The 27,693-nt window shown below is 35.4% G+C and overlaps 1 protein-coding gene across 1 annotated transcript in view; it reads left to right on the top strand.

The window, feature by feature from the left end:
* The window catches only part of LOC149837864 (uncharacterized), a 40,408-nt gene extending 37,381 nt beyond the window's left edge, over positions 1 to 3,027 (top strand). Inside the window, exons 5-7 of the mRNA XM_090008139.1 lie at positions 1,716 to 1,782; positions 2,663 to 2,755; positions 2,845 to 3,027. Of these exons, the coding sequence (XP_089864265.1) occupies positions 1,716 to 1,782; positions 2,663 to 2,755; positions 2,845 to 3,027 (343 nt within the window). The remainder of the gene's footprint in view (positions 1 to 1,715; positions 1,783 to 2,662; positions 2,756 to 2,844) is intronic.
* The last annotated feature ends 24,666 nt before the right edge of the window (positions 3,028 to 27,693 follow it).

Raw genomic sequence — 27,693 nt, 5'->3', positions numbered from 1 at the left:
CATAGTTTGAATCGTTGAGTTTAATGGTGACATTATCATTGTTATCCATTTTACAAGGTTTTGATAAAGAAATAACAAAGACAAGAAAGAAGGGGAGTAAAGGAGAAGTAGAGAAAAGATAATATGTACTTCACCACGGATGGTAGGTACGAATGTTCCTCCAAGCTTTTGCACAATCACAATTTCACATATCCTTAAGAAAAACGTCACTTCCTTTCCAAATTCGAGTGACACGCTTCTCAATGCACCAAAAAAATAGCTTGATCACAATCTGGCTCTGATACCATGAAAGAAGATGAGATCAACGATCTAATCTTCAAATCATGCACACAAACGACCTCTCATAAGAACCAAGAATGGTTCATAAGCAATATTCACAAGAACCACTAGGGTTCATACAATATAGCCGAAAAAGGATATGCAAAGCAAAATAGAAAAATAGTCTTTTATTCAAATGGGAAAACACCCTTCAAAAAACATACTTTACAAGGGGGAACAACCCCATATTTATACTACACAAAGAAGAGCTTTAGAGGGAGTCGATGGGCTCCCAACAGCTCTAAAATGGTCTAAAAACATAAAAAATAATGTCTAACCTAACATAACTAGACTAAAAGACAAAAAGGATTACATATGAGATTACATATTTTAACACTCTCTCTGAGCTTTTGTTTTGTAAATTTATTTTTGTTGCTCTTGTTGGCATGTGATACAAACGGTCATAGGGACTCACCCAAAGGGCCCTCGCACCCGCGTTGACGCGGGTGCCACACCCGGTGCGCAAACACGTCAAGAGAGAGAGAGAGAGAGAGAGAGAGAGAGAGAGAGAGAGAGAGAGAGAGAGAGATGCCTACCCACACAAAGAGAGAGAGGGCTGGGTCATCCTCCTCTTTCTTCTTAATCTCGCTGGAATAGAGAGAGAGAGAATGAGAGAGTTATCTCAAAAAAAAAAATTGTCAAAAGAAGGAAGATACATGGCCCTTGTATTGTCACATCAACTGACACTTGTCATCCTCAACCTGCTGTAACCTGCCTGCCTTTAATGTTTTTTCTTTTTGAAATTTAAATCAATAACAGCTGACACCTCAGATTTTCTTTTTTTTAACAATTTTGCTGTGAAGAGCGGGAAAAGAAGTGTTTTCTTTTGTTGAAGTTTATACCTTTTGCTTTTTTCTTCTACCGTATCTGGATTCTGGACCTGGGTCTGTTGGGTTTACTTTGACTCAGTCGGATTCAGACCTGGGTCAAAGTAAACCCAGGTTTGAATCAGTCTAGGTATACAGAACCAAGTCTGTTCGAGATTTCGTATATATATACCCTCACGCACCCCCACACCCAAGATTTTTTAAAGTGCTGTATCACCGCACCCCCACCCGCACCCGCACCTATGTGACATAGGATACAAATTATCACAGGATTAGCTTGTTTACAATTTCCTTCAATCTTGTTATCTTTTAACTTTCTTTTGATCCGTAAAATACTATTTGAAGATTTAATTGATACATTTAGCACATTTTATTTTTGAGACATTTGTGATTTGTAAGTTGTTGGTCATGACAATTCCAGTCTATTTGTCATGGCATGATGGTTCTGGTTATTTGTACATCAATTAAATTTATTCTGCTCTGATTACTGCTGCCAAGTGGCTATTTTTTCTTTGAAATTTTGCTACACTATTTTCTGTGCATTCATTTTATGCATGTTAAATGTTGCAGATACAAACTTGTTTTATCTGCTCCAGACCCTAAGAGACTCGCATCTCCTTTGCTCACGAATATTCAGGTCTCTCTCTCTCTCTCTCTCTCTCTCTCTCTCTCTCTCTCTCTCTCGTGCGCACATGCATTTAAATATGTTTGCTTAAGGACAACAGTTTTTCTTTCTTGATATGGAATGAAGATTATGTTCATTTTGCCCTTATGTTATGGAACTTTGTATGATTGTCCTTTACCAGCTTAGTGAACTTCCCTTTACTGCAGAAATTTAATCATGAATTTTAGCTTCATTCTTATTTTTATTTGTTTGTTTGCTTATTCTGCCCTCCAGGCTGATACTATGTTCATCAAGCTTCTATAACTTTCTGATTTAGCATAATGAAATGCTCTTTAGTGCAGAAAAATGGCCAATTGTTTTTAATGTTTTATTTGAAAGTGCATTTTTTGTGGTTGAGGTGCGGAGTTTAGGAAAGTCTTAGCATCTGTGCTGCACATGCACGTGTGTTCCCATGTTTCCTTGGGTGCTATGTAGAAAACATGTTTGGCTGGCTCCCTTGACAAAGGATTTGGGTGCTGAGTGCCAACCTGAGATATGTTATAGAAGTGTATCCGATCCGAGGCTTGATAACCCTTGGAACATGGGAATCACGTTATTTAATGCTGGATATATCATATGAGTTGGGTGGTGGATCTGATTGTTCAGCAAAATCCTGTATGCTGTCAGAACACACAAAGACAAGGAAAACTGTGTATTCATGTTCAGATATTCTCCTATCCCTACAGAACATGAAAGTGTGATCATTGAATTTTTTGGATTCTGGTGGTTATTTTTCTTATTACAGTCAATATCTCCACAAATGGGCACTAAGGCCATGAAACATGTCAAAACATTTGTTTGCGATTATTTATTAATTTGTTGACTTCATTTGACAATTATGAAAATGTATCAGGGATGGTTGCTAGGATCAAGAGGGGAGGGAGATGCTGTTCAGCTCCCAACTATTGCTATTGTTGCATCATACGACACATTTGGTGCTGCTCCAGTAAGTGTGCAACTTGTAACTTGTTAGTTCACTTGAACCTCCAATTACTATTAAGTAGTCATATATTTTATCATTGTTAAAAATGTTAGGCACTCTCCGTAGGAAGTGATAGTAATGGAAGTGGAGTAGTTGCATTGCTGGAAATAGCCAGGCTGTTCTCTCACCTTTATTCAAATCGAAAGACGAGAGGAAAGTTCAACTTACTCTTTGGATTAACATCTGGTGGGCCTTACAATTACAATGGGACCCTGAAGGCATGGTTTTCCTTATAGTTTTTATTGTTTAATTTCAGCATTTCTAGTAAATTTTTTGTGCTTTTAATCTAAATCTTTTGTAATCATAATATGCAGTGGCTTAGGAGTTTTGACCAACGCATACGTGAGAGTATTGATTATGCTATTTGCTTGAACAGCATTGGATCTTGGAATAACGAATTATGGCTTCATGTATCAAAGCCCCCAGAAAATGCGTATATAAAGCAAGTTCATGAAGTAAGTTGTACCGCTGTCATCACATTCATTGGAATGCTTTTGAAATTAAATGTAAAGGAATCCCTTCAATTGATAATGATGATGTTGCAGAGCTTTGCAAGTGTTGCTGAAGAATTGGGAATGACAATCGGTATCAAGCATAAAAAGATTAATATTTCAAATTCACGAGTAAGCATGATGCAAGCATAAGTTTTCAATTTCATGACCATCCATTGTCTCTTGTAACTTTGTATGGCTATTATTCTGCCATGGTGATGAACTTCTTGATTCTTTTCACAATGCTTCTTGCATTATGTTTAAAATGTAGCATCCCAGATTTGGCATTCTCATATGTAATAAATGTGCAGTAATTCCTTAATGGGGCATTTGGATGCCACACTAAACCTCATCTCAAATGGGATTTAGCGAGTTATGCTTTTGAATCAGGTCGAACTGCCATTTGGGTGAGGCAGCAACCTGGTAATTCATAAATTGTGTTCCTTGAAACAATTTCATGTTGTGTACATACGATAGGGTTGCCGGAAATGGTCAAACAGTGTGTTCATGTCAGACGCCAGCATGCCCACTTTTTTCCAGCCACCCTATGCCTGAAAAATCCAGCTCTTTTAGTTGGATTCTTCAACTATTTACTAAATTTTACCAAGTTTTTTTGTTTGCTTGCAAAGGGGACATCATGAAGGTCTTTCAAGAGTGTTGTTCATGGAAGTATGCTGAAGGTGATTTGCAGATCACACTTGATTATGCTATCTAGATGCTCTGTGGCAGATAATATTGATAAATTCAGTCTCGTTTCCCTACTTAATAGCGGTTCAAAATGATCTCTAAGGTTCTGGCTGAAAGACTAAAACAAATGCTGCCTTATTTAATGTCACCAAATCATCAAGCCTTTATTCCCTTTCAGGCGTATTCGTTAATGTGTAATTTATGTGAATTAATCAATTCATTACATTTGCAATAGGAAAATCAAAGTTTTTATGCTGAAAGTCAATCTCTAAAAGGCTTTTGATTTGGTAGACTGGAATTTCCTTAAGATATCTAACGTTTGGAGTTGGTTGGTGTTTGGGTCAATTGCTCAAAATATCCTTTCTACTGCAACAGTCTCGGTGCTTATAAATGGTTAGAGTAGTTTGTACTTCCTAATGAATAGAGGTTTACACCAATTGCACCAGGACTATCCTATTTCAACCATTCTTTTGAATTTTGATATTGCACAAGATGTGCTTATCAAGGAAAGCTACAGAGAGGGCTTTGTAAATGGAGTAAAGATACCTGGCCTGCTATTCTGCTGTCCCTAATACATGTCCTCTTTGCAGATGATCTATTGGGTTTTGGGAAGGCAGATGAGAAACAAATGTGGAGAACATGGCTTCCCCCTTAAATGCTTCTCGTTAGCATCCAGCTTGCAAATAAATGATACCAGAAGTAAGCTGATTTTTGTTTTCTGTTAGCAACAAATGGGATGGATCTGATGCTACCCTTAATCTGCTAACAACAAATGGGCTGGATCCTATGTCACAGGGACTCTCCAACTAGGTGCCGCACCTGCACCCGCACCCGCTCCCGATGCGGTCACCCTGACCCTGGGTGCAGTCAACGCACCCAGGGTCATTTATGTCCAACTTTTGGACTTTATATATATATATATATATATATATATATATATATATATATATATATATAATTTTTTATATTTTTGCCGCACCCCTGCACCCAAGCTTTTTTGAAAGTGCCGCACCCGCACCCATGTGACATAGGCTGGATCTGATGTTACTTTAATCAGGTCAAGCAGATTGGTTTGAAAACTCCATGTCAATTAATTTCCCATGTGGTCCACTAAATGTTAAGTATTTTTAAATGAAAGATGTATGCTTATTAAAGCAAAAGCAATCAGTGACAAGTAGTCACCAAGGATGGAATAATATATGAACAAAATGAGATTTAAGAAAAGAAACATACATAGCAATAAAATAATAATTGTGGCATGTTTGAGGACTGAAGTGGAACATCGTAGCATGTCTACAGTTTTAGCCGAGATCCTATGGATAGCCATCTTACTTCTTTGCATCAAAATATAGGGAGATTCTTGTTGTATTGTGAAAATTGGAGCGCTATGGCTATCTCTGCCAATCCATTAGAATATGGAAAAATAAAACATAGAAATGCTACGACAATATAGGATAATATTCATTCTATTACTTATTTTTTTGTCTCCCTGTATAATACCATAGTATTTGTAAATATAGATCATCTTGCCATAATTGGGTCTTCTTCCTGATTCTAACATTCATAAGTAATGTTTTATTCTTTTATATGTTTGTTTTGTTTTTAAACTTGTTATTGAACATTGTGAAACATGCTGATGTAGGTAGCATGGGAGCATGAACAGTTTTCAAGACAAAGAATTACCGCTGTCACTGTTTCTGAACTCACTGTTGCCCCTGATCTATTTGAGAACACTGGAGGCATATATGGCACCAGGTGAGGGTTTAAAAATATCTTCTGTGACAATATCTTTGTTTCTCTTGACAGCAGTTGCTAAATGTTCTTAATCTTTTTCTTTCCTTCTTTTTCCCTCCTGGCTTGCTTCAGACATTCAATAAATGAAACAGCAGTCATCAAAGGTGTCAAGCTGGTTGCTGAAAGTCTTGCAGTAAGTAACTTTTGAGTGAATAAGATTCCTCTTTTTGTAGTTTGGTGAATTATATGGCTAAAAAATATAAAGTTGACTACTGTGCAATCTGCTATCAGAGTGACTTCCATAAATTTTAGTTGTTACTGGTAAAAAAAAATCCACTAGAAGTGAAATGATTAACTATTTTTTGAAATTTTTTAAGGTGTACAAGTCCCTTCATATGTGCTAGTTGATAAAAGCAATAAGATGTTTAGGTAGAGATGTCATCGGATATTATCCAACATCTGACCTGAACTCTAATTTGATTAGTTGGATCCGGTAGCCAAAGTTGGATCTGATTAATAATCTGATTTGGATTCAGTATTGAGTTTTGCATCTGAATCCAAGTCTGAGTCCAACTAATATCTGAATCTGGATTAGGTCAACCTCGGTAGTGCCTAGATCCTATCTGAGTCCAACCCGTTTACATCCCTATGTTTAGGCAAAGACAAATCTTAAGCTAAGCACACTTAAGGAAGCATTATATTCTTGATATTAGTGATGCAGTTTAGTAGCATTCATGAATTTATGTTTTGGGAATTCATGAATTTGAGGATTTGTGCCCTTCTCTTATGTGCAAATGGCAAACTTAGTGGAAGTGCTGGGAATCCCATGATGTCTGAAGCAGAGAAGCTTTGATCGTTCTTTGAAGTCCTTTTCAAATATTCACACGTTCCCTATGAGATGTTTGCCAGCATGAACATCTTGGCATGCTTTTGGAATTCATGGTGACCACTGTGACCTATTATTATTATTGTGCTTCTTCCTCACTTTTAGAGTAAAGAAAACAATTAAAGCTACCATTTGTTTTTTATGTCTTCGTAGGGTGCAAAGTATGTTTTATCCTTAAGGAGTAAACCAGTCCCAATTATGAGTTATGTAGATTCTGTGTAATGAAATGGTGATCTTCCACAAAAGCACAAAAGCTTACAATAGGTGTCTCTTGGAGATACTACAATCACAACCCACAAAAGGGCATAAATGGAAGAACACAAGATAAAATAATACACTTTATTTTATTCATATAAAATGCATGAAAGCATGCTTACAATGGAGAGGGGGATCAACCCTTATTTATACACAAAAAAATAGAGAAAGGCGCTTCTAAGAAGCTCCATAGAGTCGTTGGAGCTAGTCCAATGGCTCTAATTTTAGCTGTTGGACTAACTCCAACGACTACATTTGACTAGTGAAAATTTGACTAGTTTAAGTATCTAGTTCAATGTGAACTAGACAAAAATAAGAAATATAAAAAAGGAAAAATAAGTAAAAATGGAAATACAATATAAAAATAATATATATTATATTAAATATATTATATTATATATAGTTATACTTTTTAACACTCTCCTTCAAACTTACGCTACAATGAGCGAAAGTTTGTTTAAGAGGAAGTGATATCTGGGAGTAGCGAGAGGTTTGGTGAAGAAGTCTGATAATTGGTATTCTGATGTGACATATGGCAGATCAATGGTGTCGTGTAGATACTTGATCAATCGGTTGATCTGCCAGCCCCACTAGATTTGTCAGCCCAGACCAGGCCAGCCTGGTTGCCAGTCGGATTGCCAACCGATCGACAAACCCAATATACAGTCAGATCGGGCAGGCTGATCTGCCAGCAGTCGATCTACCATCCTGATCACCCATCTTGATTTGCTTATCATATTTCAATAGGGCACAATTGATCCTGTGTGCGTGATTCAAAATTTTTTTTACTTGTTTTTGTTAAGTTTAGTGACAGATTATTAGTTCATTTTTTTTTTCATTTTTGGATTAGCATAGTAGCTCACGGTTTTGCTGCATATTGAGTTACAAATAAAACCGTGAGGCTACTATGTTAAGCTAATACAAAAAAAAATGAATTTAATAAACTAATACCTATCACTAAACTAATGAAAATGAATAATAACAAAAATTGAAGCACATAGTCTAACTCAGTCGTTGCCCTGCTAAAGGATGTTCTGATTAAATCTGATCAACTGTTAGATCTAGCTGATTGATTGGCTGGACCTTGGTGCTCTCTCTCTCTCTCCTCTCCTCTTTACTCTTTCTTCCTCTTCCCTTCTTCCTTTCTTCTTTCTTCTTCTTCCTATTCTTCTCCTTCTTCTTCTTCTTTCTCCTCTCACGGTCAGATTGTCAGCTGATTGACAAACCCAATCTGCAGTCCGATTGGGCATGACTGATCTTGAGTGCGTGATTCAAATTTTTTTTTACTTGTTTTTGTTAAGTTTAGTGACAGATTATTAGTTCATTTTTTTACGATATTAGATTAGCATAGTAGCTCACGGTTATGCTGCATATTGAGTTACAAATAAAAATCTGGTTTTGGAGATCATGCTTTGGCAAGCCGTGTGCTAAACAAATTTTTTTAGTTTAGACTTTTTTCTTTTCTTAGATTTAGATACATATAGATATTTTTTTTTAAATTTAATTCAATTCTTTTATTGCAAGTAACCACAACTAGAGTAGAGAGTCTAGTTGTTTTTGTGTGTTGGTTTTGAGTTTTGCGGGTGGGCATGAGCTTTTTTATTTCCATTGGAACGCAACTGCAATAAGCATACTAGGGCCATACACACGTGGACAACAGGAGCTAGATCGCGAGCAAACGAAGCCCTGCGATTTTTAATTTTCTTTATTTTTTATTTTTAGGGCCTTAGGCCATTTATTTAATTTGGGTTGTAATAAATTTATTTATGTTCGGATCCTTTATAATAGGTTTAGTGTGCTTTGTTTACTTTCTTTTTAAAGGCAATAAAGATTGTTTTGTTTGGAGTACGAGGTGTTAAACTCGTTCCCTGAGTTCGACCTAGACTTTACCACTAGTATGCACCGGTTATTTAGAATTTGATGCACGGTTTACACTGACTATTTTTATTGAAAATCCCTTTTGAAAAATACTTTTAAGAAAGTTGCATCAAATTTTTGGCGTCGTTGCATCAAATAAAACAGATACATGGACAAAAAAAATCGAAAACAATTATTATTTATTTTGAATCACGCACTCAGGATCAGTCGTGCCCTTTTAAAATCTCATCAGCAAATCAAAATGGGTGATCGGGCTGGCAGATCAAGTGTGCCCAATCTGAATGTGGATTGGGTTTGCCGATCGGCTGGCAATCCGACTGACAGTTAGGCTGGCCTGGTTTGGGCTGGCAAATCTAGTGGGGTTGGTTGATCAACCGACTGATTTGTTGGCAGATCTGCTGGCAGAACGAGCTGATATGGCTCGACAGATCAAGGTAACCTGATCTGAGTGGCCTGGTCTGGTCTGCTGATCGATTTGCGCTGGCAGGCAATCGGTCGGCCAGATCTGAGTGACAGATCTAGAATTAAAACTCTACCTTTTTTTCATTGTTTTCTATTTAAACAAGTAAAAACAAACTAAATTATAATGTGAAAATAATCTAATAAGAAAAACTAACCTATGCAATAAACTAACAAAAAATACAAACTAATGCATACAGAAATTAATGGAGACTAATCTATATGCAGCAAACTGCAATAAATAAAAATATAAAGAAAAGGGGGAGAAGAGACTCACCTTGGGTTTGCCTCCGACGGACTGGGAGAGAAAGAGCGATCTTCCCTCTTCTCTAAACGTGTCACGCACCTCTGATCCAAGAGAGGAGAAAGAAGAAGAAGGAGAAGAAGAGGAAGAAGAAGGGAAGAGGATGAAAGAGGAGAGAAGAGAGAGAGAGAGCCAGGGTCCAGCCAATCAATCGGCTAGATCTGACAGTTGATCAGATTTAATCAGAACATGCTTTAGCAGGGCAACGGTTGAGTTGGACTGTGTGCTTCAGTTTTTGTTATTATTCATTTTCATTTTAGTTTAGTGATAGGTATTAGTTTATGAAATTCATTTTTTTGTAGTATCTTAACATAGTAGCCTCATGATTTTTATTTGTAATTCAATATGCAGCAAAATCATGTGTTACTATGCTAATCTAATACTGAGCACATAGGATCAGTCGTGCCCTATTGAAATCTGATCAGCAAATCAAGATGGGTGATCGGGTTGGCAGATCGACTGCTGGCAGATCAACCTACCCGATCTGACTACAGATTGGGTTTGCTAATCGGCTGGCAATCCGACTGTCAATCAGGTTGGCCTGGTCTGGGCTGGCAAATCTAGTGGGGCTGGCAGATCAACCGACTGATCTGCTGGCAGATCTGCTGGCAGAACAGGTTGATATGGCTCGGCAGATCAGGGTAACCTGATCTGGTTTGCTGATCGATCTGTGCTGGCAGTCTATCGGTCGACCAGATCTGAGTGACAGATCTAGAATTAAAACTCAACCTTTTTTTTGTGTTTTCTATTTAAACAAGTAAAAACAAACTAAACTATAATGTGAAAATAATCTAATCAGAAAAACTAACCTATGCAGCAAACTAACAAAAAATACAAACTAATGGGTGCAGAAATTAATGAAGACTAATCTATATGCAGCAAATTACAATAACTAAAAATATGAAGAAAAGGGGGAGAAGAGACACACCTTGGTGTTAAAATATGTGTATTATCGTCATTTGTAATCTCGTATATATATATATATTTATATTCATATATATATAGATACATATACATATATATATATGTATATGTATATCTATATATATGAATATAAATATATATTCTTTATTTCCCCAAAAGGGTATTTCTGTAAATTCCTGTTTTGCGCATATTCCACTTTGGAATATTGCTTGTAATTTTCCATTTTTTATTTTTTATTTTTCTTCTTTTTTTCCTTTTAATTTTCGGCTTTTGTGCCACATAGGGAGGCTCCCCAAAGAGTCGTTGGGGAGCCTCCAACGGTCACATATGTGACCGTTGGGGGCTCCCAACGACTCTCTTGGGAGCCCCCTTTGTGGCTCCTTTTCTTGCTTATAAATAGGGGCTCTCCCCTTTGTATTTTCTCACTTCTTGAGGGAGCTTATGCTCCATTGTAATGGGGTTTTTACCCCTTCGCCATTATTCTTCAATGATATGCAACTTATGACTTTATGTCATATTTTTCCCTTTTTATGGGTTTTATGTGTTAGCACATTATGTGCTTATGTTGTTTCCCTTTAATGGGTATATTTGCACTTCACGTGCATAGATATGGGTTCATTATTGAACCCAATGTATTTCAAGTCACTTTCTAACATGGTATCAGAGCAATGGTCACGATGGGGTTGTCCTTTGGTGCAACGGAAAGCGTGTCGCTCAAGAAATGGTGAAGTATTCATTGCTCTTCCTAAAGTATTATGCTTTTGAAGTTATTAGGTATGTATCCCTTTTCTTAAAAGTATTATGTATTTGAAAATATGTTTCTTGCATATAGTTTGTTCATTTAATGGTCATGATAGTTGAATTATTTCTTTTCACATTTCGTGTGCTCATATATTTTGAAAATATCTCCTTTTAAATTTGGTGAAATCGTTTGTTGTCCAAATATAAAATTCGTGTTTCTCGAACTACTCATCGCATATAATAGTAATTTATGTTTTTAAAAATTACCTTCAATTATGTGAGATTTATAGTTCTTATATAAATATTTCATGATTGACCTATAAGTTAACTTTTAAAAAATTATATATATGATCTCTTGCTAAAATAATGATCTTTGCTTAAAATTTTTTAACTCTCATATGAACCCTAATTTGATTCGAGTTTCCCTCTTGATTATGGATTTTAGTGCATTTTTGAAAAATTTGATATAATCATTATATGAGAATCTCTCACATCTAAAATCTTTGTTGAATCCTAAAGTAGTTCTTGTTAATGATGACTTATAAGAACTCCTAAAAAGTTTTTCAATGTTTCTTTTTTGAAAAATTATCTATGATAAACCATTAGGAAAGATTGTTTTAAAAGGAATTTCCCACATAGAGTGCATAGTTCATCTATTACATCCTTTTTGGTATAAATGATTTCATTTTTCATCCTTATAAACTTGTTGGTTTGTATTTTTCATAAGGTTTCAAAACCTCTTAATAATATCTTTAAAGATGCCTACATTGGCCATAATATGGTTTTCTTTGTCCTCAATTGCACTTATCAAGCATGTAATTACATAATTAAAATTTGAGAATTTCAAGCATTGCTCTTTTTATAAAGTGCATACTTGCTCACTTTTGTGTATTTTTGTATTTTGTGCACATTTGCTTCTCAAATATTTTGCGCTTGTATGCATTCCCTTTTTTTTTATGATATACATGCCTTAGTGCATGTTTGTTTACACCTTGGTGTGTATTTGTTCAAGTATTGTATGAGTGCCTTCGTGCACATCTTTTATAAAGCCTTGTGTGCTTACATGTGTATTGTCTCTTCGTAGACATTTTTTGCATTATAGAGCCTTTATGCACATTTCTTTTGTGAAAAATATAATGAATTTAGATATTGAGTTCTTGTTAAATCATTGTAAGTGCTTATAGCACTTTGTATGTGTCCGCATATCTCATCACAATCAAAGAATATTTTAAAATTGTTGTATGGGATTTAATTCCAAATCTATAAATTTTCAAGTGTTTTTTTAATATTCTTTCCTTGAGTATTGTGTTAAAGCCTTCTTTGTGAACCATTACGGTTCTTATGATTTCTTTGATTAAAAGCTTGATTGTCTTGATGAATTCTTTATGTTGTTGTGTTTGTTGCTTAATAAGTCTTTTTTGGTACAAGACTTCTTTTGAAGATTAAGCATAATTCGTGTTTATGCAAAATTGTTTTGATGGATTATATTGGACCTTTGATTCAATTTGTTAATCGGTCCTCTTGGTAAAAACTTTTATTTGGAAAATGATTCCTTATGTGGTTACTGCCCTTTTGTGGCACTTATATTTGTCCATCACATGTTATTTAATGCATCATTTATTTGGCCTTATTTTTGTTATATTAGAGATGTTTGTCGAGGTGAGTTATGGGCACCTCGTGTTGTATCATTTTAGATTGTCCACCTTCCATATTATAGATAGTTGTTGAGGTGAGTTATGGGCACCTTGGGACTCTAAAATGATTTGTTATTTGATCTCTAATTATGAGTGTGTCACTCATTTTTTCTCTTGTGGCCATTGATATTATGGATGCCTCTATGTAAATGTGATGGATATATGGTGTTTGAAACCTTAAATGTTTTAAGGTATATTTAAAATCAAAGTGTTTTGGGATTATAGCCCAACCTTTATTTGTTTAAGAATCTTATGAGTGCACTTGCACATTTGTGATTCCGTATGTTGTGCTTGTTGTGCACATGTGTTCTTGTGTTTTTTCACAAGTGTTCTTGGTGTGTGTATGTTCACACATTTGTTCTCAAGAATATTATTTTATCGATTGTAGTATCTTGTTGAAGATACTTTTTACATGCATTTATTCCAAAATGTTATTGTTATGAGTATTCTTTTTTAAAAAGGAATATTGTTTCATTCGAGGTTTTATTTATATGTTGTCATTACAAGCTTTATTGCCTCAAAAGTCCTTTCCTTTTATGCCCATTATCTAAGTGTCATCATATGTAGACAAGAATTTTATTACACCTTCGTGTGTTTTTAGCCCTTTGTTGGCTTTTGCTCTCTTGGTCTAGTAGCTGAACACACTTGTCTTGAGTGATCTTATATGTAGACAAGACACGTTGATTCACACCATCGTGTGTGATCTTAGTCCATGTTGGCGTTTGTGTTCTTGTTCTAGTCGCTTAGATGTATGCCCATGGTTGGCTTATTTCACTCATTTCAAGTGTCATCTTATGTAGACAAGAGATGTATTATGTTTTAGCCCATGGTTGGCTTATTACTCTTGTTCTAGTAGCTGAACATACTTGGTTTTAAGTGTATTTTTTACGTAGACAAGAGATACTTTTTAGTCCATGTTGGCATGTATTCTCTTGCTCTTGTCGTAGATGCACTTATTTCAAGTATTATTATATGTAGACAAGAGGTTCGTTTACACACCTTTGTGTGTGTCTTTTGCCTTTAATGGTTTTATATTCTTGATCTAGTAGCTTATACACTTGATTTATGGGTTTTGGACGACTAATGAGGAAGTTGTTTGTAATGAATAAACTATTATTGAAATTTGCAAAATTCCATTCATGACTTGTGTTTTTCAAGTAAATCATCCTTTTGATATACATATCAAGTTGATTTCTTAGCATTTAATCTATATATTAAGTGCTTATGGTTTTTGCTACCCTTATATGCAAAATTTGGATTTTGTCAATTAAGTATAACTTTCATAAATGATTTTAAAACCTTGTGAACTCTTGGGTTTATTTTGCCTAAAGTATGCTTGGAGACTTCGTTTCTCTTGTTTGGGACTTCATTACATGTTTAAAGCATGATCATTAATGAGTTCTTTGAGTATTAATTCATTTAATGATAAGTATATGCATATGCTCTTTATGGCCTTTTTGGGGCTCTCATTCAATAAAGCACATGTATTTTATGCCTCTTCGTAGGCTTCTTGTGGTATCCCTTCATGGATCTTTTTGTTATTCCCCATTATGGGGTTATATTTGTCCAATGTTGGACCTTATGAATGCATTATGCATTCTTGCAATTTAGTTTTGCATAATTTGCTTCCGCTCAGTTTGTTTTAACATGATGTATGATTTTGAAACTTTAAATGTCATTTCTGCATAATTTGCATAATTTCTAACATAGGTCATCCATAATTATGCTAGTTAGAAATGGTCCATTTGAGTAAAAGTGCAAGGATATGTTTTACTTGTTTCTTTGTTGATTCTCTACAGGATCGCTAAAGATGTGGAACATTAGATGCATCATGGATTCGATCGATGGGGAATTGGACTTGAAGACCTAGCTCAAACTGTGATGAAGATGGAGTTTTTCCTTAAAGACTTTTGAAGAATCGGACTTCGTCTCAAGACTTCCCTTTGATTTTCCAAACTTTCGGGTTTTCCCCCGCAAAGTTTGAGGGGGGATGTTAAAATATGTGTATTATCGTCATTTGTAATCTCGTATATATTTATATTTATATTCATATATATATAGATACATATACATATATATATGTATATGTATATCTATATATATGAATATAAATATATATTCTTTATTTCCCCAAAAGGGTATTTCTGTAAATTCCTGTTTTGCGCATATTCCACTTTGGAATATTGCTTGTAATTTTCCATTTTTTATTTTTTATTTTTCTTCTTTTTTTCCTTTTAATTTTCGGCTTTTGTGCCACATAGGGAGGCTCCCCAAAGAGTCGTTGGGGAGCCTCCAACGGTCACATATGTGACCGTTGGGGGCTCCCAACGACTCTCTTGGGAGCCCCCTTTGTGGCTCCTTTTCTTGCTTATAAATAGGGGCTCTCCCCTTTGTATTTTCTCACTTCTTGAGGGAGCTTATGCTCCATTGTAATGGGGTTTTTACCCCTTCGCCATTATTCTTCAATGATATGCAACTTATGACTTTATGTCATATTTTTCCCTTTTTATGGGTTTTATGTGTTAGCACATTATGTGCTTATGTTGTTTCCCTTTAATGGGTATATTTGCACTTCACGTGCATAGATATGGGTTCATTATTGAACCCAATGTATTTCAAGTCACTTTCTAACACTTGGGTTCACCTCCCGACGGACTGGGAAGAGAAAGAGCGATCTCCCCTCTTCTCTAAACGTGTCACGCACCTCCGATCCAAGAGAGGAGAAGGAAGAAAAAAGCGAAAAAAAGGAAGGAGAAGAAGGAAGAAGGGAATATGAGAGAGATAGAGAGAGAGGGGCATGAATTCCAACGAGGGAAGATGCCCCCCTCTCTCTAAAAAAAACTATTTATAATAAAGGGTTAGGGTTAAGAGTGGTTTTATTAAAAAAATTCTAAAAAAGATTCTAATTTCAAAGATTTTCAAAAAGCCTCATTTTAAAATTTTATTCCTAAAAACATGTTAAACAAAAAACTAAAATATTCTAAAACACAAGTGGGTCAATCTAGAGTTTTAACATTTTACCTGATCCGTTCGCTCAAAATTGTTTATTTTTTGCTCTAATTTCGATGAAATGCGACACAAAGCTCTCCTGTAGGACAATGCATCAAAATCGACTAGACATGGGCTTTTAACATTGATTATGTGCAATATCATGCATAAAAGATATATAAAAACATGAATAAAATATGCATGATCAATACTCCTCTCTGACACAGTGACAATCCATTTCAATATGTTTGGTGCGTTCATAGAATGTTCGATTGTTGGCAATATAGATCGCACTCTTGTTGTCGCAGCACATGTGTGAAGCTTGTGTCATGTCAACTCCCATGTCATCCAGCAGTCTTCTGAGCTAAACTACCTCTATTGTTGTAGTGGCCATGACTTGATATTCAGCTTCAATGGATGAAAGAGAGACATTGTGTTACTTTTTTCACTGCCACGAAATCAAGGATTCACCTAAGAAAACACAGAAACCAGTGATTGAGTGCCTGTTATTGGGGTAACCTCCCCAATCAGCATCAGTGTAAGCAATTAAATTTAATAAGGATGAATCAGACAAGAGGCCTTGTAACAGTAAAGACTTGATGTATCTAATAATACGCAAAACTGCTCCCGTGTGAACAGAAGTGGGAGCGTGCTGAAACTAAATAGTTGTGTGTAGAGCGTATGCTATATTAGGTCTAGTAATGGAGAGATAAAAAAGAGCTTCAATAAGTTGTCTGTAAGGGGTAGGATCATCAAGAGGTTCTCCGTCATCGATTCTCATTTTGATGTTGACAACTTTTAGAGTATCTACCCTCTTATCATCTGTAATTTCAGACCTGGAAACAATATCAAAAGCAAACTTATATTGAGATAATAAATATCTTCGAGGAGAATAAGCCTCTTTAATTCCTAAAAAATATCTCAATAAACCTAAATCGGTCATTTCAAAATAATTGTTAAGAAGTTTTTTAATGTTTTCAACTCTTCGTTTGTCGCTTTCGGTGATGATCATGTCATCCACATAAAGGAGAAGAATAATAATTTCTACATTAAAAATCTGTAGTGTCAGTTAAACAAGTTCTAAATTCAATATCAAGCATAACATGACTAAACTTGTCATACCAAACTTCTGGTGTCTGTTTAAGGCCATAAAGGATTTTTTCTAAACGAAGAGCTTTACCCTTAAGAATACTAATCAGAGTGACAAATATCGCGAGATTTACGAAAATCTCGCATTTTTTTCGCGAATAATATTTTAGAAGTTAAAAACGATAATTTTTTGCAAGATTTACAAAATATCGCGATTTTTTCGTTTGTGACAATATCTCGCGAAAATATCGCGAGATTTTGTAAATCTCGCGATATATCGGCACAATGTTTGGCACAGAAGTTGTCGGTCTTTGTGTCCTTCAACTTCTTCCTCTTGGTGGCGCAGGTGTTGAAGCTGGCCATCAACATTCTCAACAACGCCGATGCGGAGGAGGCATTCAGGGTACGCATCAACAACATGGTGCTTCGGGTTGGTGATGGGGTGTGTGTTCCTCGTGTTGTCCATGGTGTGCGCCATTGAGATCAGGTTGGGGCTATTGTCGTGTGGGAGCCAAGCAGCGCAGAGGGACGGCATTGCGCTAGTCACTCCGTCACCACCACACTCCTCGCCTATATCTCCATCGTCTTCTATGCGGCTATGCCTTCACCCATTAGAATAGAGAGGCTCCTTCGTTCTTTTTTTGTCTCAATGCCAAGATGGGAAACTCTATTTTCCTTGATTGGCGTGAAGGAAACCTCTTCTCTTCTTTGGCATTTTGGGGTTGTCGATTTGAACATTTGGGCATCCATTTTTGCATGTATATAATGGGCATAAGATTGGTAAGACACTGGTTTTCTGAAATTTAAGGTTTCTTGTAGACGTGCTTGCTTTAATGATGTTTTATTTGAAATCATTTGTTGATTAGTTTTGCTTACTGCCGATAGAGAGTTAAGGTAACAATGGATGATATGGTTAGTGGAATTGAAAATATATTTTATATTTTTTATATAAAATTAATTGTGTAATTAGTTTATTTTTATTTGATTTCTTTAAATTTTTTGAGAAATTATTTGATTTTTTATATTTTCTCGAGATTTTATCGAAAAAAAACTTGAAAAATATTCAAAAAGTTGAAAATCTTCCGAGAAATTCACAAATGAGAAATTGTCGTTTTAAACTTTTGTTACTATGATACTAATGCCTGAAAGTGCTTCCATATAAACTTATTCAACTAAGTGTCCATTGAGAAAAGCAATTTTGACATCCATTTGAAATATGAGCTATTTTCTAATAGAGGTTAAGGTTATCAGTGTCCAGACTGTGGTCATCCGGGCAACAGGAGCAAAAGTTTCTTCGTAATTAATGCCATACCCCTGCGAATACCCCTTAGCCACTAATTTGGCTTTATATCCTTCAAGAGTTTCGTCACTCTTGGTTTTGACTTTATAAACCTGCCTAGAACCTATAGGTTTCTTTGCTTGTGGAATATCTTGAATGGTCCAAGTGTTAGCCTTTTCTAATGCTTCTAATTCTGCCTTCATGGCTTCTACCCACTCTGTATGATTTTTGGCTTGAGTATAAGATTTAGGTTCTATATATGAGTGTATTAATGCAATGCCTTATATGTGGGTGAAAAAGATTAGTAAGACACAAATTTTTCAGAAGGTTTAGACTCTAGAGTTATGTCACATGGGTGTGGGTACGGGTACGGGTGCGACACGGGTGCAGAGCAATTTCAAAAATTTTGGACACAGGGACACGGCTATATATATATATAACAATAATAAGATTGTAAATTTTAAAGCAAAACAAAAAAGTAATTCTATTGAAGTAACACAAACTTATCAAAATATAACACATAAAAAAACTTGTGAGTGTGATAACAACAAAACTCATCATAAATCTGCCTCATCGTCTGAATTAGAGGGAAGAACAAGATCGAAGTAGTCCATGTTGAGAGTATGCAAATCATGTTTTTCCTCCAAGTCAAAATCTTCTGGATTTACATCCCAATACTTGGATGGTCCACAACTGCATCAAAATATGACTTGGTATCTAACTTCAAACTTTGAATACAAATATTTAAATACGAACTTTGAATACAAAAGAAAAAAAAGTACCTATACTCATCTTTGGTGCGACGAGAAATTAATCGTAGATTAGAGTGAACATAAACCAAATCCTCTGCTCTTTTACTAGTGAGTTTGTTTTTTTTTAATTTGTGAGTTTGAGCATATGTACTCCAATTTCTTTTACAACATGATGATGTAGCAGGTTGGGATAACAACTTCATTGCAAGACGTTACATATTTGGTGTCTCTGATCCATATGTTGCCCATCAAATAAGGGGATCTTCCTCGTCCTTTGTCATAAGTGCTGCTAAAGAATCAGATCTCCCAGTAGAGAACTTTTCAAACTCACTATTTACAACCTTAAACATGTGAGGATCATTAAAAAGTCTTCCTAAACATATCATTCTATTCCTTGATATCTCAGGATTTTCATTTAGAGAAACACAACCAAGACCTTCTGTCAACCATTTTTTTGCATAATATTTTGAATTAAGAGAGTCTGCCATGCAATGTAAAGGTGTATTGCTTTTATCTCATCTTTTCACTAAAACTGAATGTACATGATTGTAAAATTCTGAATCATCAAGTGCAACATCTTTCTTCTCATGTTTGAAAATGATACTTTGAACTTTTTCAATCATATTGTCCCATATTTCATAAATTTTATGAAGGATGGGTACATCTCTGTCAACTTCTCTCAACATTTTCCAAATAGGCTATGAAAATTCAATAAAATATGGAATTTTATCCCACCAAAAATCATCACAGATGCATTTTTTGATAGCTTGAGCCTTAACATCATCTTCAGTACGATAAAAATCTCTATCTTGATTAGTCACCATCATCATCAATGCATTCTTGAGTTGCTTAATTCTTTTCATCATAACAATAAGAGAAGCAAAACGAGTTTCAGTAACTTGAGATCAGAATGCCTATTAAATATAGAAAGTGCATGATGATGGTTTACAACAAAATTTCTAATATTTCGAACATCATACTCTATTTCCTCAATCCATAAACACATTTCATGTGCATGTGCATCATCTTTTGATGGATTGCATATACTTTTAAGTGTCAAATTTAAACTGTGTGCTGCACAAGGAGTCCAAAAAATATGTGAATACATATCTTCACTTGCCAAATTCATTCATGCACGACTGCAAATTGGAGCGTTGCCAGTAATGATTTGCACCACACTTTCTTCATCTACTTCTTTTATCACTTCGACAAATAATCTCTTTAATTATTCAACATCTTTATACTCCATAGATGCATCAACAGTCTTAAAAAAGATTGACCCATTAAGTGAGTAAGCAATGAAGTTGATGAGTGATCGCCTTTGTATATCAGTCCACTCATTAGAAACAATAGACACTCCATGTCGTTTTCATGCAAATTTTTTGGTCTCTAACAAGTCTTCAATTCTATTTTTTTCCTCTGCAGGAATGATTGTTCTTAGTTTTTCTAAACTAGGAGGTACATAACCACTCAAATTACAATTAGCCAAAGATTAATCATATCTTTCCACTATGGACTTCTAGCTACATTAAAATGAATTGAGCTTGAGTAAAAGAATCGGCCAATTTTTTTATCAATTTATGCTCTTGCCATGTTTTTGAATGACCCTTGTATTGTTTTATTGTCTTCCATCTTTCTTTTCTTCAAAAGTTCTTCTTGTTCATCACTACCAATAGCAAAAGGCAGATTAATCGAATCGCTTCTCATATCTGCAATTTTCTTCTTTTCAGCTTCCTCTTGTTCTTTCTTTAATTGCTTTAACAAGTCTTTGTCAACCCTAGAAGATGGCCTAATTTTTTGACCACGAATATGTAAAAGATGTGCTTTCACACACGTATAAGAACCCGTGAAAGCAATCTTACGTAGATTACAAAGAAACTGCATATTATCACCACCACCACTAGCTTTTATCCCTTTTGTCACAAGCCTCCAAAGTGGTTGAGAAACTTCTAATTCAGAGTTAGAACCTGAACCAACTGTATTGACATTGTCATTAGAACTCGCCATTATATCTGAAAACTGAAAAGAAAAGTGAAACTGAAAACTGAACACAAAATCGTATGCAGTACGCACCAAAATATGTAAATAAAAATAATAAACATTTCAAAAAATAGTAACAGGAGCTCCACCCCTCTCACTGTGTGTCTGACAGAAAATAACAGAGGCAGGGGGATCCACCCCTTGTTGAAAAACTGTGACTGAGGTAGGGGGCGAAGCCCCCTACCGAAAAACCAAACGGAGGTAGGGGGCTCCGCTCCTTGCCGAAAAAACAAATTGAGGCAGGGGGCTAAGCCCCCTACCGGAAAACAGATCCGAGGCAGGGGCCTCCGCCCCCTGCTGAAAAACTATGCCGAAAAACCAAACGGAGGTAAGGGGCTTCGCCCCCTGCTGAAAAAACAAATTGAGGTAGGGGGAGGAGCCTCCTACCGGAAAATAGATCCGAGGTAGGGGCCTGTCGAAAAACACGAACGAGGCAGGGGGCGGGAAGAACGGAAGAGGAAGGAGGCATATACCTGAGAGGACCGATGGCTGACGGCTACGGTCGCCAGCGAGCCTGAAGGGGACGAGGAGCGAGGGACGAGTGGGGGAGAGGGAGCGATCGACGGGGAGGGGTCTGTCGTCTGCCCCTCCCCCTGCGTAGCCTCTTAAGGGTTGGGCCCCGACCCCGATACTGTCTTGGATCCGGGTCGGGTCCGGATCCTGAGTCCAAATTAATTTTAATAAATGGACAAAAATAGACTCAGTTAAAATTGACCAAGTTTAAAATGTGGATGGAACTCGGCCCCGGTGCGTTGACCGTGTCCGAAGCCGCACCTGTGTCGACGCGGGTGCGTCGACCTTTTAGTCGAGTTCGTGTGGCTTAGGTTTAGAGACTCAGGATGACCTTCTAGTTTGTGCTTCAGAATATTTTTTCAATGCACATGTAAGGTTGGATTCTCTATGTTGTGATATTGTAAACTGGTGTCCCTATGGGTTTGCTCTTCATCATTAATATTATGTTCAGAATCAACAATACATTGATCATCGTCGAGGTCGTGTTCATAGTCATATTCATTAGATTTGAAAGTCAAATCTATTAAAAAGGAATATTTGGTTACTTCCTTAGTCTTTTCAAAATCAAAAAAACTTTTTTTTTAAGGAATGATACATTTCTCGACACATAATTTTTCATTTTTTAAATTATAACATCTATACCGTTTTTTGATTATTTGCATAACCTAAGAAGGTACAAGGAATGGCCCAATGAGAGAGTTTATCATTTTTGTTGGTGAAGACAAAACATTTGCATCCAAAAACTCTCAATCGGGAGTAATCAGGAGATAACTTGACAAGTTTTTTCATTGGAGTTATATTTTTTAAAGAAAAAGATGGCATTCAGTTAATGAGATAGGTAGCAGTTAGGGTTGCTTCTGCTAAAAAATCTTTTAGAATTTGATTTGCTATTAATAAAGTCCTAGTGGTTTCCATAATGTGTCGATGTTTTCGTTCGACCAAACCATTTTGTTGAGGTGTGTATAGACAAGATCTTTGATGTGTAATGCCATGAAAATTGAGATAGTTTTTAAATTCTTTTGACAAAATTGTCCCCCTGAATCAACGTGAAAAATAAAAATATCATTTTGAAATTTATTTTTAGCCATTTTGTGAAATGTTTGAAAATATGAAAAGACCTCTGATTTATGTTTAAGAAAGTATATCCAAGTATGCCTAGAGAAGTCATAAAAAAAATTACATAATATGCATATCCACCTTTTGATATTACCGGTGCGGGACCCCAAACATTCGAATGGATTAACTCAAATGGTCTAGATGAAATCATGAAATGGTAATCTTTTTATTTTTTCAAGAATACAATCTTTGCAAGCAAAATTTCCAAAATTACAAAATTTTTCAAAACTTAGAAAGTGTTGAATTTTGGATATACGAGGATGGCCAAGTCTTTTGTGCCATAAATCCAAATCTAATTTCGGAACATTATAGCAAAAGACATTCTTGGGTAATTCTAAAGAATTTATATAATAGAGTCATCCTCTATAGCCTTCCCGAATCATCTTCCCTGACTGACGATCATGTACCTAACAACCATGAGAAGAGAAAGAGACATTACACCCATAGTCAGATATTTGAGAAACAGATAAAAGGTTTAGATTTAGTTTAGGAATATATCTAACTTCTGGAATAAAGAATTTTTTAGATTTTTGAAGGTTTTCAAAAATTTTATTTCTTTTATTTGATGAGATGTACCATCTGCTGTGAAAATTTTTGACACACTCGAGTTATTATCAAGACATTTGAACAAACTATTGATATTTGAGGTCATACAAAAAGAAGCACTAGAGTCAAAGAGCCAAGAAAAGTTACCGGAATCGGAGATGGATGAGACAACTGCTCCGGTTGAGGCTTCGGTTGAGGAGGATGCTCTTTTGAGAAGAGGTTGAAGGATCTCCATTAATTGTGCCATAGATACAGGTGCATCTTGATTAATTTGATCTTTTGATTCCGAACCAACAGGTGCAACTTTATTTTCTTTTCTTCTCTTTAACTTAGGACATTGATGCCTATATTGCCTCGGTTTATGACAATGGTGGCAAATGACTTTTCTTTTGTCATAATCACTATTTTGTCTACCAAAGTGAGGCAACGTATAAGTGCACACATAATTTTCCGGTCTAGATATGGCTAGAACGAAATCTTCTTCATTCTTTAGAGTATTCTTCTTAAGTCTATTTTCCTCCGTAGTTAGTTTCTCTATAGAGGCTCTAATTGTATCTGTTGGACTAGCTCCAACGACTACATTTGACTAGTCAAAACTTGACTAGTTCAAGTATCTAGTTCAATGTGAACTAGACAAAAATAAGAAATATAAAAAACGAAAACGAAAAGTAAAAAAAAATAAAAATGAAAATACAATACAGAAATAATATCTATTATATTATATATAGTTACACTTTTTAACATTTTGAATCTTTGTATCATAAAATATTTAATGTGTCACTTTATCATGTGAACTCCTAAAGTCAACCTCTGTCTCAGTTATTGAACTTATTCATTTCTCAATTGAATCATCTATGAGGGTAGATAGCAGGGGATGAAAGCTCTGTATTCGCACCCCGCAGGTGTGCAGCGGTGTTTTATTTGTAATGAGTGTGGACTAGTAGTTTGGTTGTCATATTGAGATGCTTCCATAAGTATATGAATTATTTGGACATGGTAATTGCTATCTATTTATTTTAGAAATGTATTGTGGATTTAATAAGAAAGAAAATCTTAAGCTTTCAAAGAGCAAATTGAAGTATGATCTTGGAGTGACCCAGTTCCATATACAGGCATTTATAGTAACCTAAGCTTTTGGAGGGGGGCCTGAATTCACACAATCATGAAGAAAATCCTGTGCAAGTGTGCTGCTTCTCAAAGTTACTGTGGACCAAACCTTGATGGAGGGCTTGTCCTGCTCACTTGCAATCTTTACTCTAGTGGATAATGGCTTTGGCATTGATTTGGATAATGAATTCATTCCAGAGTCCAAAGTTACTCTGGTGGACCAAACCTTTGATGGAGTGTTGGATAATGAATGCATTCCAGAGTTTCAAGAAGAATTCTCCAAATATTAATGCTCTTTCATTTGATGGTTGGTCAAAGATAATGTAACTCTGTAAGTTACAAACTTGGTAATCTAGAATGGAGTTTTATCGGCACATCAGGAGACGATTTAACAATATATTTGGAAAGATAACATGTCAGATATTCTGTCTTTTGGGACCTTTTAGATTTGGGTCCATGACAAAGTTTAAGAGATTAATAAAAAGTTAAAAACTAAACAATACCTACATACTTGAGAAATTGGCTGTACCAGTAACCAGTTTTAAGTTTAGTAGCAGACTGGAACGATATTTAAAATCATTGACATTAATACTACAATTTTCTGCTATTGTATCTGGTCTTGCTTGTCGCTTAGGAGTTTAAGATTTGAAGAAATGTACAAGGTTCATGAATAGTACTGCTTATATTGTTGGGTCTACTTTTGCTTTGTTCACTATCATTCTACTTTCTGCTTTGTATGCCCTGACACCTTCTTGCCATCTTTTTCCCCTTTTATTTTTTTTCTTTTTCCTTCCAGAGGCACATATATGGACACGAGCAATCAAAAGTTCAAATTTTTGCAGATGGTAGTAGTTTAGCTGTTAACCCTTCCTACATACGCTTGTGGCTGGACCTTTTGTCAAGGACACCTCGAGTAACACCATTTCTATCAAAGAATGATCCATTTATATTAGCATTGAAGAAGGTTTTCTCACCCACTGTTTTCATCTGAATTATTCTTATTTGTTGATGGCTTGTCTTTTCTGCTGGTTAGCATATATTGGTAGGATTGCTTATGGCTTCATCTGTGAATACTTAAAAGAATGATTTTTCGTTTTTTTCCATACAACTGGCAATTTTGATGGTAAGCTGCTAAACACACTGATAATTGCCTATTTTTTGCAGACTGTACATATGGTAAAGAAACCTTAACATATGTGTCGATGGCAAGAATGTTTTATATTGCAGAGAAAATAAGTCCATTGTCTTGGAGGCCAGTGGTATATGAATCATTTGCTCGTATAATGGTGGCATTTAGATGTCAAAACTAGCATACATGAACAAAAGCATTAAAATTATGTATTTGTATTTGTCTGCTGTTATATTTACCTGCTAATGCTAGTTTTATCATGTATGTAGTTTGTGCTTTCACTTTTTTTGGACAATGGGTGTTCCATGATTGTTAAAACATCCAGTGGTGTACATGTTTGTATATGCATGTCTTCTGCATTTGCATCTTATGCTTAAGGATGTTCATTTCTTTTTAAACATCACAGATTTCCTTTTCTACAATTTCTAGCAGCTTTTAGTCTTTGGTATGTTAAAATTGGTTGAATATATAATAGATGGATGTTGTAGTCATGAATTGCAAGTGCCTTTTCATAGGAGTTATGGACCTGTGAATTAATCTCCTGCGGTTTTATTGAAAAATGCTGTATTCTTACAGAGCATCAAAAGGTTCTTTTATCAATTTAGGGTCTGAAATTGTTCTTTACTGGAGATTACTGGACTCACTTGAGTGTTTATGTAATCACATATGAAGCATGATTCAACACATTCATTCCCTTCTAATATTTATTGATTTTATCTTTGGTTCTTCTCACATCTACCAAAATATTTTGGTAACTGAATTAACCATGTCTAGTAGAGATGACCTGATCTTTTGTCCTCTGCAAGAAACTTAACCAAAACCAATGTGTTTTTCGACCTTTTAGCAAATTTCCAATGAATTTTTTACTGAAAATGGAAAAAGCTATTGTGAAAAGTGTTGTATTTGAATTTGGAACATTTTGTTAACTGGGTTCTTTTTCCTTCTTGTTTTCTTTTTAATATTGATTGTTTTACATGGAATATATGGTTTTTGAGCTGTCTTTGGGGGACATTACATGGCATGTTAGACATGGTTGGTGTATATGTTGCCATTTTAATAATGTCTCTTATTTTCTAGACTTCGTAAATTAATGTCGTGTCTTGACTTCAAAACACACACACACACATCTCTCTCTCTCTCTCTCTCTCTCTCTCTCTCTCTATATATATATATATATATATATATATATATATATATATATATATATATAATGGAAAAATGGTAGCTGCCTACTACCAGCGAATAGTTTTTTTGGGGGGTTTCGCAAATCTGACCCTGCAGATGTGTTTAGCATGGTCGATTTGCTAGGAAATGATACTTGGATCATGTTTTTTCAATAGAGAACATGATCTTTTAAGCATTGAATATTTATAAAAATAGTAGACCATCGATTTTTAAATCTATTAAAAACCTACTTGTGTGTCGGAATCGGACGATCCAAGAGTTGATTCCTATAAAATAAAACATGCAGATCACATCTGTATGGTCAGATTAAAAAAAAAAAATTTAAAGCCCGGTAGGCTGGAGGTAGGCTAGAAAAGTGGTAGGCAGCTACCACCTACTCTCTCTCCTTATATACATATATATGTATGTATAAATTTTTTGTCTATGATTTGTTTTAGTGAACTTTATTCTCTCCCTGCACCACAACCAGCAACTTCCAAGATCATTAAAAATCTATGTAACATTGACACTTCTAAAAGGGTAAGGCACCCACACCAATGTAGGTGTGACACTTGGACACAACTTCCTTTGTGCCAATTGAGGTCAATGGCATTGAGGTCTATTTCTGTCCGAAATTGGATTTGGTTAACCCTAACCAAGTCCGGTTTTATCTATATTATATAGATAAATACATGAATACACACACACACACACACACTATATATATATATATATATATATATATATATATATATATATATATATATATATATATATATTAGAGGGTAGCTGACTACTGCATCCTACAAGGCTTTTGAAGGATTTTTTACGTTGTTTTTCTCAAATCTAACCATGCATATGCTTTCTACGTGCTTGATTTTATAGGAATCAACTCTTGCATCATTTGATTCCGACACACTGGTAGGTTTTTATGAGGTTTGAAAATCGACAGTGTAAAATTTTTATAAATATCCAAGTCTTAAAAACTCATGTTTTTTTTTTAACAAAAAAATGATCCAAGTGTCAACCATGCCGAATGTTGTGGGGTCAAATTTGCGAAAAACAACTCAGACCTCCCCCCCCCCCCGTCTGATCGCAGTAGACACGAAAAGGAGTAGAAAGCTAT

Source organism: Nuphar pumila, chromosome 5 (genome assembly GCF_984573655.1).
Source record: "Nuphar pumila chromosome 5, dmNupPumi1.hap1.1, whole genome shotgun sequence".
NCBI classification, from domain to species: domain Eukaryota; kingdom Viridiplantae; phylum Streptophyta; class Magnoliopsida; order Nymphaeales; family Nymphaeaceae; genus Nuphar; species Nuphar pumila.
Note: the sequence above shows the minus strand (reverse complement) of the source record. Positions and strands in the feature narration are given on the sequence as shown.